A 20,933-nucleotide genomic window follows, 5' to 3' on the forward strand; every position below is an offset into this window, starting at 1 on the left:
TTACTCATCAGGGTAGCTCTTAAAAGCCTATTTAATACGTCTACTTCCAGAATCTGCAAATTTATGTAAAAGTAAATAATTGTCTAGACATTTTATTATTTCAGCACATCAAAGATTCTCATGTGAAGAATAAAATTTTTGTGTGCATATACTGATTTATATACTGCCATGTAATAATTATCACCCATTTATGGAGCATCCATTGTCAACAGTGCCCATGTACCTTAACAAGCAGCCAAATGGTGGAAAAACTGCCTGATACCTGTAGCCATGTATTTACTTGTAATCAATGGTGTACCTATTGCTGTGGGGCCATTAGAGAAGTTATTAAGGAACAATAAACTGTGTGCATGTGACGATAATAAAGATTCAGTATTGTATCATTAGGCTATGTCCAGACTGCTTTTGAGGTTGCAGTGCAGTTTCTTCTTTCTGGGTAAGATGCTACTTGTAGTGTCTCACCTGTGGCAGCCTTTAGAGATTGAATTGGTGCTGCCCACTATCAAATTTGCAAACACTTGTTCCTTAGGAAACAGTGCAGCAATGCAGGAGGCCGAACAGCTGCCAGGGGGCCATTAGCCAGGAGCTGCATTACAACCGCTGTCCCCAAGCATGTCCCCTGTGCAGGTCTGTGGGCCATATACGTCAGTCTATTAGACCCCTAATGTTACCCTGTGGGCTATATACGTCAGTCTATTAGACCCCTAATGTTACCCATGGATTCTGTTAAAGGGGATCAAGCCAGTACTGTGCTCAGTTAGCTTCTAGTCAGGCCAGAACAGCCGAGGTTTGTCAACTGTGTACCAAAAAAGCAGAAATATCTAAATTAAGGTTTAGAAAGTGGGCTTCGAGGGAAATCATTCACAATCATGATCATGACTAAAGAGGTCCCAGGCACCCAAAATAGATGGACATGTAAGCCTAGGACAGGTCAGAGTGGTGGCTCAGTGGTTAGTGCTCTGGCCTTTGCAGCGCTGGGTCCCAGGTTTGAATCTCACCCAGGTCACTATCTGCATGAAGTTTGCAGGTTCTCCCTGTGTTTGCATGGGTTTCCTCCCACATCCCAAAAACATAAGGACAGCTAGTGACCTAGCTATGGACTTTGTACAGTGCTGTGTAATATGATGGTGCTATTTAAATACTGGGTAATAATAATAAAATAGGACATGTGGCTGAGAAAGAAGTTACCTTCTCCCACATGACAGGGCATTGTAAATCTTGTGGGTCTTTCAGGATATCATTCATACATGGAAGCGTGTATGTCATTGTTTAGGAGAATGTTCCATTATTGTGGGAGCAAAAATACTTGCTGCTGTTGGTAATGAAGAATAAACTCAAACATTATCTATTGGTATGTCTGCCTTGAACAAATTATGCCTACCTGTAGTATAATCATTATTGTAATAGAAACTTAATTCTGATGCTATTTTTCTAGTCAGAGAACAATGCAGAGAGTCTTTGTATGAAAAACAATTTGCATAACAATTCATCCACCAAAGATGCATATATAACCAAACTTGAGTTTACTAGTCCTAGGGATTGGATTTTTGCATGGGGTGTAAATCTTTGGCTGATGTGGAGATGGAGCAAAGTCAAATACTTTTCTTTTCTGAGTAATTGTTCTTTTGGATATATTCTCTTAGGATCAAATGTTCTTAAGCGTATTTTTCCTACTATTCCTACATTACTCTTTTCCGGCTACTTTAACTTCTGAGTGAATGTTTAGGGTCTAAGTGAATGCTTTCTTAGCCTATTGGCTCTTAGGGTTCTAACAAAACACTCCTATGAATCTAATGCTTTTCTAAAGGCAATAACACTAATTTTGTTTGTCATCTTGTTCTGAACTGTTTCCACTTTATGTTGTGTGTCGGACAGCAGTCATTGCATGTCTAATATTCAGTATATTCTGGAATGTTCATTGTACTTTCAGTGTAGTGGTTATGTTTATTTTGCCTTTTTTTGTATTTTTCAGACACTTGTGTAAACATCACATACAGCCAGTGCCAAATGCTGCCGTACAACCTTACTGTTCCAAAATCTGTGTACTCATTTGTGAAGAGCATCGATATGGAGATGTTCCTAAAGTTCTTTGGCTATCTCAGCCGCCTCAGCTGCTATCAACACATCATGCTGTTTGGCTGTAGCTTGGCTCTTCCTGAATGCATCAGTCTTGGCGATGACAGGTATTTGGGAGCTCATATCATCAATGATTACAATCACTCTGTGTGGAATAGTTGTTATCTAATCTGCACTAAACTATTTGTGTGCTAAACACATGACTTAGCAGAGGAGGCATGACAGCAAAACATTTGCCACATTGTTTAAAATCAAGCAGTGAGAAGATTTCCTTGGAAGTTATTTTGTAGGGTGAACCAAAGATACGTGTGGTCTTATGCTGGCCATACAAAGGGCAATTTAAAAAAACTACTTTAAACAGCATTCTGATAAAATAGGTGAACTAGTTACCTTTTTTATATAAGTGGGCTTTTGGACCTAAATATACTCAATATAATTTATATGGCTTAAAGTACTGTGTATTTTCATTAGGCTTAAATATAAGCTCCTAATTTATTATTGAATAGCAATTTTCTACATGACGTGCATTGTTTTGCATTTTATTCCATATTTTCATTGGTGTACTATTGTGCCTCCCTTACTAACTACTGGTACAGCGACATGATTTAGAACAGTGGTCGCCAACTTTTGGTGGTCGGCAGCTTTGGCCGGTGTTTTCCTTTTCCTGACTTCGCTGGGTGGGGGCGTACCGGCCAGAACCGCAGACCATGTTTCCCGTAAGGATTGTAGACTCAGGGCGGTGGGTGGTTGTGTCTTTGGACACAACCCACCAACTTCCTCATTGCAGGCTCAGACTTGCGCTGGGAGAGTGGGCGGGTTCTGGATTTATGACATCACTCTGGGGAAAGTTTCTTCCCGTTTGAGTGACACATGGTTCCCCACGCATGCGCGGTTCAGAGTCAATGCATTTAGTGGTCCATAGGTCCGAAAAGGCTGGCGACCACTGATTTAAAATAATAATTGCCTGGATGTACAAATACCTGTGCTGTATACTCATTCTGGGTCAGGGATTCAAACAGTATTAAAGGAAGAGGATCCGCCAGGTCAGAAATGGTAGTTTACGTAATCGCTTAGTTTATATAAGCTTTTTGTCTTTATGTGCATATTTCCTCCACATGACAGCATCTAATGCTTTTGCATTAGATATTTTTTATCAACAGTTAAAGAAAGATTAGCTTGAATGTAAATGATTTTATAAACCTATTACTTTGCCCAGTATAGGTCTGTTTTCATTTTTTAAATAAAAAACCTTTTGAGACTATTTTTTGTGTTAACTTTTTTGGTTATAAAGACCAAATATATCAATAAATGTGATTCCTGTGATTTTGTTTTCTTTCCGGTCCTTGATCTGTTAAGATTTGATGGCAATATAACATCTTAGAAGTTATTTAGAAATTGAAAGTGTTAAGAAGTATTTGTGTCGTTGACATCTGAATAATTAAACTTGATTGAGTGTTTTTGAGTTTTAAATACTTTTTAAACTTTGTATTAAAAAAAAAGACTTCGATTTAAAAAAAAAAATGTAATTGATAAAAAGTAGGTGAAAGTATTACAAGTTATGGAATTAAGGCAACTGATTTACAAACATGTCTATATTTTTTACAGTATGTTGATATGGCAGAGATGGTGGTTAGTGAAGTGAGTGAAATTTATTTGGAAGTTGTTGGAATTTCAAGAAAAGAGCTGAATGTATTTCATTTTGTTGTGTACACACATTGGCCATGTAATAGACAAGAGGGAATGTGAATCCTGCAGAAGTGTGCATAATATACAAATTAAAGGGATGGGGGGCTATGGATAGGTTAACTATACAAAAGTATGGCTATCTTTAGAGAAGGAGGAAATGTACACTACTGCATTTTTTTAGTGGGAGTCATGTATCAATAGCACAAGTCCTGCTGATGGTTGCATTCCATTTGTATGAAATGCATAGAAATAAACATTACTAAAATAATTGTAAATAAAATAAATATAAACTACAGAGAACTGCACATATGACATAATCCTTAAATATCCAGATGTGTTTTACCTTTACTAGCAGTTCTGCATTCCATCTTGGAAGACGTCCCTGTAACTTTAATTAATGTCATACAGACAAAGAAAAGTTATATAGCACTGTGGGCTCATAAAAAGTCCCCCTGCAAAGCCTTACAAATACCACACGATCTTGTCAAATGCATCCAAGGCAGTTTGCTTTAATGGTGTGGCAACAATGCTGCATTGCTCCTGAATTCAGAGAAGAGTTGCCATTAAAGCTGTACATGCTTGAACTATAGTAGGATAAAAAATATGTGGTGGGGTGTTGGTAGCATTGCCTGAATTGATGAAACCTTTGCACTGTGGTGGTACAAATGATGGAGTATTTAGCTCAGTCTGGGTAGGTAACAGATTTGTTTTCTGTTTATTATTGGGCTTGCACATCACATAGCACTGGCTTTTGGTCTTGGTTAGATTTTGTGATTTTTATAAATATTTTTATAAATAAACAGGTGCCTATGATAAAGGAAAAAAAAGACCTTGGTGTGGTAAATCAGCCCTTATAAAAATTATATTATAAAGTTGCACCAATAATGTGGCTCTTAACTGTCTATACCACATCAAGCAGCTGTTAAAATATAAACATTTTAATTAAAATGGACATTAAAAGAATAATATACAAAGCATATCAATTAGCCAAAGCATATAAGTGCCAATAATAAAAAACTTTTTATTTGTACTTGTGTTTTACTCTTCTTTGTAGCACCTGCTCCCTAAATAAGGTGGTTACAAACTTGCTATACACAATAAATTGTTTTTCACCACTATATTGGTGCCTTTATATTATAATTATGTAGTTTTTACATTTTGGATTTTAGTTGGTTGTTGTTTTTGCCATCTTAAACTGATCCTAAATGCAAAGTATTTGTCCTTGAAAGTACCTAGAAGCATGTTCGTTTGAAATTACCTCTTTGAAATTAGTCTGAAACCTATTTACTGTAGGGTTCATATTGTAATTTTTTATTGGTACATTTATTTGTTAGTTGTTCTTGTTTTGTCAACCTTTAATTTCTTACATTAAAGCCACTTTTTTCCTAACTGAGTCTCTTAAAAGACCTACCACACACCCAACTATACTCACTCAGCCCAGAAGAGCTTACAATCTAGGAGGTGGGGGAAGTACAATAGGGAAGATATGTAGTGGTGGGAAGTAGTGAGGGTTTTAAAAGACAGAAGAAGATAGATAGGTAAGTTTGAAAAATTGGGTTTTGAGTGCTCTTTTAAATGAGCAGAAAGTAGGAGCAAGCCGAATAGGACGAGGAAGACTATTCCAGAGAATTGGGGCAGCTCTAGAAAAGTCTTGGAGTCATGCGTGTGAAGAGGTTATGAGTAAGGAAGTGAGTAGTAGGTCATTGGAGGAGTGGAGAGAGCCGTTTGGGGGTGGGGGGGCGGTATTTTTCTATTAGGTCGAAAGGTAAGTGGGACAAGATCTGTGGAGGGATTGGAAGACAAAGCACAGGAGCTTGAATTTGATTCTAAGGTGAAATGGAAGCCAATGGAGAGAACTACAAAAAGAGGAGCAGAAGAGGAGCAGTGGGAAGGATGGATGAGTCTGGCTGCAGCATTCATATTAGATTGTAGAGGAGAAAGTCAGGTTAGTGAGTGTGTACAAGGAGTTTGGTGGTCTCAGGGGACAGGTAGGGGCAGATTCTGGAGATATTGCCCAGGTGAAAGTGACAGAACCTGGAAATTGATACTTATTTAAAAAGAAAACTAACACATCTTTTTAAATGATTACAATTACATTTTAAAATTAAAGTATTATGTCTTAAAAGAGATTTTTGTATACTCATGTGGATCTGGATGGGAAACAGCGCCAATGTACCATCCCTAGGTCATCAGCTTGTATTTCTTTAGTAAATCAATCTCAATGTTTGCGAGGCTTTGTGTTTTAAAGTAGACAGATAGACATTAAAACAGAGGAATTTAGTGTAGTAACTCCCACCACTTTTAACAAATGGCTAAAACTTACTTTAGTCCCTGTGCAATGGGACACTAACATTGGGTCTTCTTGGAAATGGTAAGACAGATACCCTTAAAAACACGTTCTGTTGGTTTTGGAGAAATTTTGAGGTTTATAGCTCTGCGAGGCGTCTGAAGACAAGTTGAAACATTTAGAAACTAATATGATTCACAATTGCCTATTAAGTAGTCTCTCTGGGACAACTGATCATACATTTACAGATATTTGGCATTTACAGACATGGTATAAATTTACATTGAAGTAAATGTACTCCTGTTTATAGCCCCCAGAGCCTGAATAAAACACAGATTTTCTGTTTGGACAGGTGGACGTCCTGCCCGGTGTGTCTAGGCAACAGACATAAACCTGAAAAGCCTAATGAAAGCACAATTTTCTAATTTATAGTGAATAATAAAAGAATAATAAAGAACTCCTTCTATAATCTGAAGAATATCCTTCTATAACATTCATTATCAAACCTGGAATAAGTGAAAGTGTATGAAACCCTTAACAATCAAAATAAAAATGGAAAAAATGTTGGTATATCTGTACAATAGAAACAATATAAACCTGTTGATTTTGCCAGAAATGAATAATAGCCAATGCACAATGTGGTAATATGGATATGTAGAGGAATTGAGAATCGGTTCATTATTTTAATGAACCAAAAAAGAAAAAGGCAAGGCTGATAGCATAAGCTTAGTTATTCAGTACTCCAAAGACACTGTGCCTGATTTAATAAAGCTCTCCAAGGCAGGAGAGGATACACTTTCATCAGTGAACCTAGGTGATCCAGCAAACCTTAAATGGATCTGGTTCAGGACTGAAAACATTTGCTAACAAATAGCAGATGGCTCTTAATAAATCATTCCAGGTTTGTTGGATCACCCAGCTTCACTGATGAAATTGTATCCTCTCCTGCCTTGGAGAGCTTTTTTTAAATCTGCCCCACTCTGTCCAAGCAGGACGAAAGAAACTCATTATATTCTGGCCCATCAACAGATAATTTTTTTTTGAAGACTAATACATAGGTAAACAATTTGTAAATTGCTCCTTAACATTCACTTTAATTACCTAGGTAAAAGTTTTTTTTTTTAAAATGCTGCACAAATATTGAACAGTTACTGCTGAACCAAGCGTCAGGGAACCCTCATGTTGTATATTAATTACCACAATAGTGCCAGTGAGGACACAGCAATACAAATCAATATTTTTATCTTTCCCAGGTTAAAAAAGAATAGCATTTTTTACTGTCTGGAGAGTTTTCATTCAACTCTTGTCCCATTGACTGCACAGGAAATACAAATCTCCACAGTGGTCCTGACTGAGAGCAATACAAACCTGAAATAGTTTTTAACCCTTCATTTATATCCAGAACAAAAACAAATGTGGATTAGGAAACACCATAAAAGGAAACAAATTTCCATTTCAGGAAAATAAAAAGATTCTCTAAATAAATTCTGTTTGTGTTTTTTTTAAGTGCAACACCCTTTTTTAAAAAAAAGAAAAAAAAGGGTGCAGCACCCCCCCTTTAATTCTTCATCGTCTATGAATGGGAGCACAGAGACTCCTGGGATACCTATGTCGCGCATCCCAGGAGGTTCTTGGCTGTTCCTTCTGCCCATGCCTGAGCATCAACATGCATGCGCCGTGAGATGGGCAGGTTTTTTTTTCATCTACATCATCTGATCCTGCACCAGAGTCGGGTGGCATAGGAAGAACCCGGAAGAACAGAGAGAAGATGACGGTGCCTAGCACGCTGGCCCAAAGATGGATGCCGGGACGACGTAAGACCCCCACCCTCCGGTTCGATTGACTGCTCTGCGAGATTCAACAAAAAATGTTTTTTGGTTTGGGTCGTTTTTGGGTTTACTTCCTTTTTAAGTTCTCTGCAAATACCAGACACCCTCAGTTGTCAGAATGAGCTATTGTGCACTGTGATTGGGCATCTAATCATCAGATCCAAGAGCTTTCACCTGGAGAAAGGAGGAGGTCCTTAGCCCTGTGTAAGCTCTGATAAAAACTGGCATGGAGATGGCACAGTGCTTTTACTTGGGCATTGATGGGTAAGCAGGGCAGTTCGAGAGCAAGGGAAGGTATGATTAGACGGGCTATAAAGGAAACCAATTAGAGAAGTTTGGGGATTTGAATCATTGGTAGGCTACCTATACGTCAGAAGGACTGTTGAGGTACGATCTGTATTTTTTCCCCCCATCTATCTGTACTTCACAGCTCCATCAACCTGTTATGATGTATCTGGCTGAGAAATTGTTCATTTAATATTAAAGCAATAATGACTAGTAGGAGTCTAAGCTAGCAAGTTATTTAGTCCATTCTTCTGACCCTTAACTATCCAAGAAGCACTTTTCTATAGGTTAAATCTGAACTCTAACCATATCTTCAGTCTTTACAGTTGTACAGGCTCCGCTACTAAAATAGCTTACTATAATTTCACTGCATATGGTGAACTTTTCACAGTGTGCATTAAGTTGCAGCAAGTCATATAGAGCCTACATAATTTCCTGGCTGGAGGATGTCCGGCATCATCTAGGTCTTTCCTACTCAGCCTTACTGTTCCTGGCCAGCTCATATAATTCATTAAATTTCAGTTCTTTCAAAAATGAAGGCTCAACGTCAAATGTCATGACATCTAAGCATCAAAGGCATTTTGATTTTTGTATAACTAATCCAGAGAGCCAGGCCACTGCTTGCTTCAAGGGTAAAACCTCTTGCAATGAGCACTGATGGAGCATGATGTTTTGAAGAAGTACACTGCTCCCAACAATTATGATCTGCCTGCATTGCATATAACAAGGATGGAGTCAATTAGGGTGAGTAAAAAAAAAAGTGGAAAGGTTCGATTTACCATTTTCATTAGCATGAGCCGGTAAAAGAGGAAAACCAAGAAAGTCAAAACATGAGTAGAATAAACATGAGTTTAAAGTGTCCAACTACAAGTCATGTTTTCCGTGCCCTTATGCTGACTTTGCTTCTAGCCAGGACTCTTCAAATCAGTTTAATTGGTATCCAGATTACCGCATTTGCATTTTTTTACGTCATCTGCAAAAAAATTTAAAAATTCCAACCTTCCCTGATCCCAAGTGCTGAAACCAAAATAAACATTTGGATGTTTAACACTACCTGTTTATATAATAAATCTCCAAGTCACTCATTTGCTCATTCTCTTCCCTATATTTTCAGTTTCCATAGAAATTCAGTACACTTGTACAACCTGCTGCATGAGAAACATCTTCATCTGTCTGCCCATGAAATGATTTAACATCTGTTTAAACTAAATGCCTTCTCTCCACCAGAGCTTCCCAGTATGTAGAATGGTGCACAGATGTGACTGCTTGTTATCTGTACAGAATTCTTCTCAGAAACCAACTCCTATCCTCAATATAAACACCTGAAAAACATTTACACGGCCAGTCTCTGCTCTGTACTTGTGATTGTTAACATAGTGTTTGTTAATATTACTTTCAAGACATTTTTTATACATCTGTGCAAGGAACATATTGGGAGAATACAGTGAACAGAGACAGCTGATAACATTGTGCAGCTCCAATATTAGAGATTAGGTTATTGAAAGGCAACCTTTTTAACCATGACAAACCCTTCAAATAATTTTCAGATCTTGATGAACCCCACCTAAAATCATAGGAGTTCAATTGAAAAAAATCATCTTACATTGGTGGTCAGGAAAAAATGTCCCCCCTACAGATAGCTAAAAAGCCTTGGTGTCTGCCAAGTGGCATTGGCCACAAAACTATGAGGTCACCATAACATGGGAGGTAATCAGCCAAAGCTTAAGAAACCCCAACAACCTCTGCAGAAACCCTAGACTATGCAACCCTGGCTAAAAAATGACTGTTGTATAGTATTGTAGAAAAACTGACACTTACAGCTTAGTAGTATTTTTTGACCATATGGCTGGCAAGTCAAGATCACAATCCAGCATTTTCCAAAAAGTTTGGTGTGAAAGTCCAGGTAATGCCAGGTGCTCATGCCAACTGCTTATTAGAGAACTCTGGCTTTGTTTCAGCACTGGGGCATGTCAGACCTCTACATTGAGACCACTGCTCCCCCCAGGGAGTAAGGGTCTCGGTTAGCAGCTTGCTTGCAAGGATCAGGCTTTTCTACTTGTAGCTGCTTAAGATTAAGAATACAAAATATAGACTTTGCTTGCCCTAAATTTTGAAGCACCTAGAATGTAAAATATTAAAATTGAAAGTTCGATGGGGCTTTAAAATGAATCTCCACTTTTTCAGGAAAAACGCTCTTTAGGTTAACTATATACTCTACAAGGATTTTTAGCAGAGTTTTCACCTGTTTTTGCTATTTAGATAGAGAAAGGCCATTCTCCTAGGTAAAGGCAATGTCTCCTAGGTAAGTGCTGCTCGCTGTAGCCTTCTGATTGTTGTAACAAAATGACAAAATCCTGGGAACACCAGGGAGCCAATCAAATGAATGAATGAATTAATATTTCTTGGGACATGTTACAAAAATGTACAACCCTTGAACAGTATACAGGACACTTGGGATAATTATAGGTAGATCAACATTTTATTAACAACAGCATGGAGATTGACATAGAAATATCATTTTCAGGATCATTATTGAACTCTAAAATAATACAATTTGTAGATTTGATGACTTGATAACATAAGAAGCTGAGATTTCTTTAAATGACAACCTAAATTAGTCTAGCACTAATTGGTATATTGTTTTGGTCTCTTTTATCTCTGAATAAACTACAGGATTAAAGTTTATTTTTAAGTAACCTGTCAGTGACAAGGAGGCTTACAAAAAATTTGGTAATTAAAGTTTTTCTGAAATCAAACAGGGGGTATGTGGCCATTGTATATTGAAGCGGTTTCTTGTAAAATGCTCTAAAAATATTTTAAGTGAACCTGTCCTGTGGATCTAAGTCCAAAAAAGCAAAAAGAGGACTAGTCACAAGTATTGACTATGGGCTTTTGGGATTTTCTTGTTTTGCATTGTGTCTGTGTGTTGGGCTTTGCTCTATCAGGTTTGATCTCTCCCTACAATGTTTGTTGATCTGAAGGCAAAAGTAGAGATGGGGAAGCACATATATGTGAATGAATGAAGTAGAGGCAAGGAGATGCTACACTGCAGGTCCTCAGGTACAGCTTTCTCTGTATCCAAGAAAAGTGAGCAGTGTAGTAGAGACAGCACCCAAATCTGACTGTAAATCCTTTAACACTAGCAGTCAGAGGTAGTTTATATATATTTATATACTTTATTGTTACATTGTTTAAATTGCTATATTTGCTATATTGCTATATTTCCGATGGATTTTGAAGTTTCTCACGATTAACATTTCTAGAAGTTCCCTATAAAATAGCTTATCTTTTCTTTTTGAGTTCTGATCCACTTTACTACAAATCTCTGCAGATGTGCATTGTTTAGTACCCCCCAATTCATCCTGTTGGGCTTGATAAGCTTTTTTTTGTAAATAAATGTGGTTAGGATAAAGGTTAGTATGCAATAAACACCAGGGCTGTTTTTAATCCCAGTCCAACACTAGCAGCTAAAAAACTTAGACGTTTCTAATTATATGCAGCATGTCTAGAAAGTTATGAAGCAATAAAGATCAAACCTATACAATATGAATAATAATATATCTTAAGAAGTTTTTTTTCACTTTTAAAATACTGTAGCCTTTTGATTTTTACTTGTCTGGCAATAAGTTAATAAGATTCTCAACAGATCTCTTGTAAGCAGCCGGCACTTATAACAAACAACAAAAGTATATTTGCTAAACACAGAGTTATCATGAAAAGTGTGAAAAGGTGAAAATTAGCTCCAAACTGAAACTATACGACCTGCATAAGATAAATAGTAATTTATAAAGCCTACAGTTGTCACCTTTTTTTTTACTTTAAAAATACAACCGAGATGAGGGGTTGTTGGAGTGTGAAAAATAGATGTGCCTTATCTAAGGTAGGCATGGCTCAATATGTCTGATTAAATAATTTTGCTTCATCATATTAAACATCTGTGCATGGTAATACAGAGACATATTTTCAGTAGGATTTACACATTTCTTCTGTGTGCTTCCCAGACTTTTTTTGCACACATGAAAATCATACTTGCCCCTTTTTAAAATAACATAAAATACATGTTTTTGATACAGAGCAAGCTGTAGTCATTTACATATAAACTAAGTGAATGCAATTTGTGTATAATAAATCTACCATGAAGAAAAAAACAAGAAAATATACACAATAAACAATAAAGTTCACATAGGAATTGTAAAATTAGTAAATAAGAAAGGGGGAGGAAGGATAAAACGGGTCAACATTAATGTTGGTCGAATATCTCACTGTTCGATTTGACAACTATTCGATCGAATAGTGAGATAATGTTCAAGTGATCGAATGCTGAATTCGAACACAGCTAACATTTCACAGTCCAGTGAGTCATCTTCAGTGTCTTTTGAGAGCACATTCACATGGACAGGAGAATGATAAATCCTAGCCCTAAAGTCAGTGAAAATCAGGCTTTAGTAACAATTAAACTGTTTTAAACATATAGAAACACTGAAGACTGTTTCTAATATTGACTGTTATTATTATTATCATTTTTATTATTCAGTATTTATATAGCACCTGCATATTAGAAAGCTCTTTACTAAGTCCATAGTCATGGCACTGGTTGTCACACAAAGGGGCTCACACTCAGTCTAAGGTCAATTTGGGGGAAGCCAATTAACCTAACTGCATGTTTTGGAATGAGGGAGGAAACCCACACCCTCAAAAAGAACAATTTTGAATTTGCACAACCACTCCATATCTCTAGCACATATTCTACTAACATAAGAATGGACTTATTTCATCTCATGGGACATTTGTAAATTCTTCTTTCTTTAAGTCTTTATTTTGAGATTTTGTTAGGTATTTTATTCCTACAATCTTTCAAGGAAGATTCCCCAATAGTAAAATATGAAGATTTCATCTTGACATTTTACATCTTCTTCAGTGGATTTTGGCATTGAACTCCGTTTCATTTATAATTGTTTTTCTTTTTTTAAAGACTGAAATTGAATGTTTAACCTGAATTTTGATTTATGTATTTTTTTCTGTAAATCTAAAGCAAAGAGCCTTTTGAACTTATTTTCTGCAAAGATGTTTATGATTCTGTTTATCTCTGGTCCTAACGAATACCATACACCAGTTAAATTTTCATTTCTGTTTATTATTTCAGATATTTTTATTGTTTTAATCTGTATGCACATGGTATTACAGTACTGGCAGAGATGGTCGAGCTAATGGATACTCATGTGTCTTCCTCAGATATATTAAGGTGTCACATGAAAGAGTTTACCCAATCTGGCAATTTTTTGGGGTAATCTGTAGGCCCTGTAACTATCTTCTGACACTTTTTTTTTTTTTTCGGGGCAGAACCTGTTCCTTCATCCTTAGACCAGACCATGTTTGTCCAAAGTACTGTGTATGTTTGTAGAACCATCTTTGGGTGGAAGCCATTATAGGTCCAGTATTAAATGTAAAACTAGAGCTTGTTCTAGCACAGTTTTCTGTGGACAAACACAACCTAAAGCAGTTTTTTGATGGATTTTCTTGAATAAGAAAATATTGATTTGTCTAATGTTCTGAAATGCTTTTGTGTATAGTCTCATAAAATGTTTTCATTTCAGCAATGTTATCATGCTAGTATTTGCAGAATAAATATTATAATTACAGTACCTCTTGTATAGACAACCTTGTGGTCAATACTACTTTCAATCAGGTAATCATATGTCATAGCCAAGTTTTCAGACTAAATAAAAAAATCCTATATTACTCTATTTAAATTCATTTATTTATGATGTTCCCCTTGTTTGTTAGAATGCCTGATAGAGATCCTTCCTTCACTTACCAGAATATAAATGTAGTAGCTTTCAAGTCAGAATTAATCTTCTGTATCTCATGTGTTATCATAGCAGGAAATTATTAGTACAACCTTATATTCAGTCTTGTTTTGTCTCACAAATTAATTCATGGTGCTCCCCAACGGGTGTACAGATTTTGGAATATGTTCTCCAAGCATTGTGCCATCAAACCTGACTTTCCTTTGAAAAATCCTAGGACCACTGGTGAACCATTGGAAGAGAAAAATGATCACCAATGTGGGGTAGTAAGGGATTTACTAGTGCATTATACACACATTTATACAATGCTTATCACAATCAATATAATTTCATCTTTCTGGCATCAATGCACCAGCACAGACTCTGTATTTACAATTTAAAATACTTCTTTCTAGAAAGTTCACACCAATTTTGGTCAATGGATTATGGTGTGTAAGTCCTATGCCAGACATGGGCAAACTACCACCCAATAGGGATGTTTCTCTGGCCCTTTGGGTGGTCTGCAGCTCTGGGCAGTGCCCTCTGAGCAGGGTCAGGGGAAGGATCCCACTGGGGGGGGGCGCATTGGCCAGAGCCGCGGAACACGTCCCCCGAATCTGAGCCTGCGATAGGAGAGTGGGCAGATTGTGTGCAGTCATGATGGCATAACCCCGCCCACTCTCCCATTGACCCGGCCCCATTGTCAAATTTTATTTCAAATTCTGGTCCTTGACTAAAACATTTTGCCCACCCCTGTCCTATACTGATTCTTTTCAACTACAAATGGCCAAAGCAGGCAAAAATCATCTGTGCATCGTGGTAGCCTGGCCTGGAGTAAGAGTAGTGTTTTTCCCAAGGATTTCATTATAGTAATGATGCTTCCATTGGTTCTGTGATAATAATATTATTAAGCCTCTGATGATACATGGAAGCCTTCTACACTTTTAGTTCATAACAGATGGCCTTTTGCAAGTTCAACACAAACTCAGCAGCTCTTCAAGGTATATGTATATGTGCACAGTCTTCAACACTTGAAAATCAGTCACATTCAGCCCTTGGGGTCTTTTCTCTTATACCAGATATATAGAGATGTAGCTGTCAATAGGATCAGGAATGAAGATTGAGGACAAACAGATATCAATATCATTCCATATATGGAAACAGTAATGATTATGTAAAAGAGATTTAGTTATACAGATAGTCACGGGGATCCAACATACGGACGAATCCTGGATACAAACAGGGCTTCCCTGATCCCCTGTGTGCAGGATGGAGGCTGGAGGGGGGCAGATTGCATGACTTGCAGAAGAACTTTTTTACTAAACACAGCTGAGGTTGTGGGTGATAGAAGGAGGGTGGTCTCTTCTTCAAGATCTTGTAACTCTTTAATGACTAAGACAAACTCTGCAGTTGTTTCTTTTTGTATATCAAAGCACGGCTTGCTCCCGAAGTTTATGAATGTCTAGGCTCCATAAAGTTTTTTTTGCAGTGTTTGTGATTAGCTAACAGTGAGGATTTTATACAGTAACTAACACCATGCTGCCTAATATGTTGAGACAAACATCTGTCCTAATCGTTTTTATTAAAACAATGTACCTGTTCCGACTTACATACAAACTCAGGTTAAGAACAAACCTACAGTCCCTATCTCATATGTAACCTGTGGACTACCTGTATTTATTTAACCTTAACGAGCAAGGGTTGTTTGTTATATATTACAGCTTTAGCAGTTATAATTATCTCATTTTATGTATTTCATGTCTCTCAATAATAATTACTTTATAATGGGTTTTTCTAATTTTATAGTTGGATGGCAGATTCACAACTTGAGTTATGTGAACTTGCAACTAATCACTGTGTCAGTTCCTAATAGTTGGGACAGCAAAATTACCATCACAGTTGAAGATTAAAATTAGAATTGGTTTCTACTAGATTTCATATTACACTACTGGGGAATTCGCTTCTGAATGTAACAGCTGCTACTTTCTGTACAGCGCAGCCTTACTGTCCTCAATTTGTTTGAATCACAGCATAACAGCACATACTTCCATACAAAGTCCACTGGTTAAGCATGACCATCCCTCCCTCTTGGGATCAGAAAAAATGTTTAACATTTTACTGTTACATATTTTTGGTCCTATTTAAACTCAGTATCTAATGTATTTGTTACAAACCCTGGCAGTAAAACCATGGCTTGTGTGACACCTGCCAATTGTGATTGAACATTGAAATTACACTTTGTTATTAAAATGTGAAAATAAGGCATGCATTTTTTATTAACTATTTTAGTTAAATTTATGTAATACCGTAACAATAGTTTTCATATTATTGGTAACAACGTGGCTTAGTAATGGATCAAATAAACAGCCTTGTATTGTCTGCAACCTGGATGGTAAAGCTTAAGAGTAGATCAAGATGACGTGCTGAAGTTTAAACTGAGCAAAGTAATGGGGAAGAAAGGTGATTTTTGTGACTATGAACCTGGCATGGCTCTTGGTGCCATGCATGTAGATATAGGTATACGCATACTTAGAGCAAGTACAAACAAAAAAATCATAAACTAATGAATGATCTGCTGAGTTTTTTATACAGAAGATATTACAGAGAATGGTCTTAAAAAAGAAAAAATATCCAGTGAGCAGCAGTTCTGTGGTCAGACTTTTTCCAATGAAAAGAAAGGCAACAGTAACTCAAATAATTATTTATTACAACCAAGTTGTGCAGAAGAGTGTTTTTAAATGTACAACACATCACTAGCGGGGGCCCCTCCTTTCAATTAAGAACAGGCATCTGGGACTACAGTTTGCATGGGCTCATCAAAAAGAGAACATTGAAAAAACTCTGCCAGGTTTGATGAGTTCTAATTTCTGCTGCAACATTTGGCACATTTTGGGCACCTTTGGGACAGCCTACCTTATTATTGTTGCTGACCATGTCCATTGCTTTATAACCTCTATGTACCCTTCTTCTGTTGGTTACTTTCATCAAAATAATGCACCATATCACAAAGCTCAAATTATCTCAAACTTTTTGAATGTGACAATGAGTTCACTGTACTCAATGGCCTCCACAGTCACTAGATCTCAATCCAACAGAGCATGTTTGGGGTGTGGTGTAAAGGGAGATTTGCATCATGGATGTGCAGCACAATAATTTGCAGAAACGATGTGATGCTATAATGTCAATATGAGATAATTGCAGGAGTTCTAAACGAAAAATGAAGGCCAACCTAGTACTAGCAAGGTGTACGTGTAACATATAATCCAATCAACAATACTACATCATGCTAACTGACTCCAGGTTCTTTAGGAGAAGATCAGTAAAAATCCTATATACTTACTGGTAGACACATGTAAAGATTTAGCATATCTATGTAATGTCTTAGTGTAATCATGTAAAAAGATAATACCTTTGATCTTTGGAGTGAATTGATGTCACATATGTAGAAGATTACTCTGTATACATGCAAACCGAGAACAAATGAAAGAATCTGTTCCTTACCAATTTTGAATCAAAACTGTAAATAAAAAAACCCTAAATAAAGGTTTAATAATTTAATAAAAGGCAGCACGGTGGTTTAGAGGGTAGCACTTTGGCCTTTGCAGTGCTAGGTCCCAGGCTTGAATCTCTGCCAGGACACCATCTGCATGGAGTTTGAAGATTCTCCCTGTGTTTGTGTGGGTTTCTCCTGGGTACTCCAGTTTCTTCGCACATTCCAAAAACATGCAGTTAGGTTTATTGGCTTCCCCCCAAAAATAACCTTAGATTGCATTGAAGACATATGACTATGGTTGGGACATTAGATTGTGAGCCCCTTTGAGGGACAGTTAGTGACATGACTATGGACTTTGTACAGTGCTGCGTAATATGTTGGCGCCATATTAATACTGTGTATTAATAATAATATATAAAGTCCTCTGTTCCAGTTTTGAATATTAAAAAGTCCCCTGCTCTGTGCTTAATGGCAGTGTTGACTGTTACACTAAACAAGCTGCTAGGGGGCTTTTTCTCGGACTAAGTGTTGTTTAAAGTTAAATATATAGGCGGTCAAACACTTTAAAGTCTTCTCCAGCACATCCCAAAGATAGTGTGTTTAAGGTTTGGACTCCACTTGCCAATCCATGTGTGAAAACTATTCTTCATTCTCTTTGAATCACTCTTTCACAGTTTGATTCCCATGAATCATTACCCTCTTTGAATATGTACATGCCACCCGGGAACAAAAAAATCCATTATTAAAAAACCTGGTCATTCAGTATAATCAAGTAGTCAATTGACCCCATTGACCAAGGTAATTAGGACAACTGAGAGAACCTTTGTTAGAAGTATGCTTTGGCATCCTCCATAGCTATATGTGAAGCCCGACAGATAAATACAGCCCCTTAACTTAACTTACATTTTTTATTATTATTATTAATATTATTAATAATTAGCTTTTCCTCACCCTTATACTGTCATTTCAAGAAATGAGTGTGAAACAACAGTTAGTACCTAATGGCTACAATCCAAAGGTTAATGATTTTAGTGAAAAGGTTAATTAACTTTTTATTATTATTATTATTATTATTATTAATAATAATAATAATAATAATAATAATAAACAGGATTTAGATAGCCCCAGCATATTACGCAGCGCACAGTTTTGGCCTCCCAAACTAAGCTTTTCTTAAAGCTTTCTTCAGAAAAACACATACAAATCTGACACTAAATTAAGGTATTTAGACAGTTTTAATCATTTAGACATTTTCCTGCTAGTATTCAGTGCAATGAAACGATTTCTTGGATTTAAAGATTTTAATTTATTAAGACTGGAAACCTAAGAGGTGCTTGATGCTGTTTTGTAATCTTTTTTATACATATAATTATTATGGTGTGTTTGCGTAGTATGCAGATGACATCAACTTTGTGTGACCATAATAGTATAGGGGGAGCAGATGTTCATCACTGGGTTGAAGGCTCATCCAAATTTTCCAGGTAGCCCCCAATTGGTATGAATTGATATCTATAGCTTATAGTGGAGGGTTGTTGATGGGTATCTTTTGCCTAATAGGAATATGAGCCTCTGTGGATAGGATTTTGAATTGTGACTGTTACTCTGGGCCGCATGGTCAATTTAATTGCAGATGTGAAGTGTGCTACATTTGTGGCCTGTGGCTCCGTTGGGGATTATTTCAGTAAGGAGAAACGGGTTGGTGTTTGTAGGTTCAAATATGGGTATTCAGACAGGTGCTATTAGGTTTGGGAGGATAGCTTTGTTAAAGTTGAGGAAGGAGGTAAAGGCATAAGTATAGGGATAGGAATTAAATATGTGGCTAACAGTCAGGGGCATGGCATTTGTTAATGACTAAACGTGTTCACACAGTTTGTGTGTGTTTTATGTTTTTGATTTTGTTTATAACATTTTTTAATGTTATAATGCAAAAATGTGTGTAAATGCTCTTGTGATGCCTTTGACAATTTCATTGTCAGAAATAAATTGCATGCTGGGAGTCATACTGTGCATTTTAATTTTAAGCACATGTGACTAAACCACAAAAGAATTGGCACAAAGAAAACTATTGCTAACACATTGGAGAAAGCGAATTGTCTGGATGCATTTACATGCATTTTACAAAATGCTTAAAACAATCTGAAAAGACTTCCTGGAAATTACAGCTTTCCAGTTCTTTCACAGAAAGCCGTTTTTACTGAATAAGGCAAAAGGTAATTTGATAATGGTTTTGTAAATCCAATGACTAAAATCTCATATAGGCTATATCATGTTAGTGTAACTTCATTTCTAGGGTCTCCATGATATTGGGGTAATGACCTTCTGTCACTGCCTTTTAGTTGTTCTCTTATGTTGGTCATTTCCACACACATTAGGTACACATGGTCTGCTGTTACCAGCTGTTAAGAATAGCAGGAGATCAACAGAGCTAAGATACAACACAGGGTGAAAACTTTGAAGAAAAGGTTATTCATTTATGATACAGTTAGCTGTAGCAAACTAAACTAATTCAGTTAAGGTTTAGGTTTACTTTTGATATCCAGATTTCCTACACAAAATTTTTATGTTACATCTTAAAACTTTAGAAGCTTATATCTTAAGTACTTCAATGGTTAATTATGCAGTATGTTCATTTAAACGACTATAATAAACATTTTAATGTGCCTTGACTAGTTTACGTTTTGGTTCTAAGTTGACTAAACATATCACATTAAAGCTACAACTAAAATCAAGTGTGAGAAAATCTATTTAAAACTAGTTTTTGCCAACTGATTCGTTTTTCTGGGTAGGGCAAATGCTTTGATAATCTCCCCATTCCAGCTGGATGGGTAAAATTATGAGTCTCCCACTAAGTTCTGAAACAAATGTAATAATTGTTAAGTTAGGCTAGTTAAAAATGTTCTGATATGTACAGATGCAATTTTCTATACAGTTATGCGGAAATGAAGGTCACGCTCTAACATTGGGCATTGTGGAATATTATTTGCTCTCGTGCTGCGACCCAAATGAAGCGTGGACATTGAGAAAGTCTGTGCCATTTTAAAGGGAGCAGCTGTTGTATGCCAAAGCAAATTCCTGTGTGAAATTTGGGAGAAACTAATTCTAATTCCAATCCAACCATGATAATAAATAATATTGCTTTCATAATCATTCTTTTGATTGACATGGAGATTATATCCAACTAAAAAGACAAACAACATTTGCTTATGTCCTGAGAAAATCTTGTAGGATTGGATAGAGGAGTCAAAAGTTCAGATGCCCCAAAATAACATGACACGCTCTGAACTCTCTTGGTTAAATAATAAGTTAATATTGCTGTTTTCCTTCTGGTTCCAGCTGTTATTTTTATATACTAGCTTATAAAATAAAGGCAGAAATCTGTTTAAGAGATCATTAAAGAGAACATTTTGATTAATTGTATTTATGTTTAAAGTATTTATAACAGTTATAATATTATTTGTAATATTTGACTAACAATCTAATTACAAATGAAC

General features: G+C 36.5%; 1 protein-coding gene across 1 annotated transcript in view; it reads left to right on the forward strand.

Moving 5' to 3' along the window:
• Positions 1-20,933, forward strand: part of CORIN (corin, serine peptidase) — a 125,686-nt gene that overhangs the window by 54,004 nt on the left and 50,749 nt on the right. The window contains exon 4 of the mRNA XM_072406258.1: positions 1,973-2,183. Within this exon, the coding sequence (XP_072262359.1) occupies positions 1,973-2,183 (211 nt within the window). The remainder of the gene's footprint in view (positions 1-1,972; positions 2,184-20,933) is intronic.

Source organism: Pyxicephalus adspersus, chromosome 3 (assembly GCF_032062135.1).
Source record: "Pyxicephalus adspersus chromosome 3, UCB_Pads_2.0, whole genome shotgun sequence".
NCBI classification, from domain to species: Eukaryota; Metazoa; Chordata; class Amphibia; order Anura; family Pyxicephalidae; genus Pyxicephalus; species Pyxicephalus adspersus.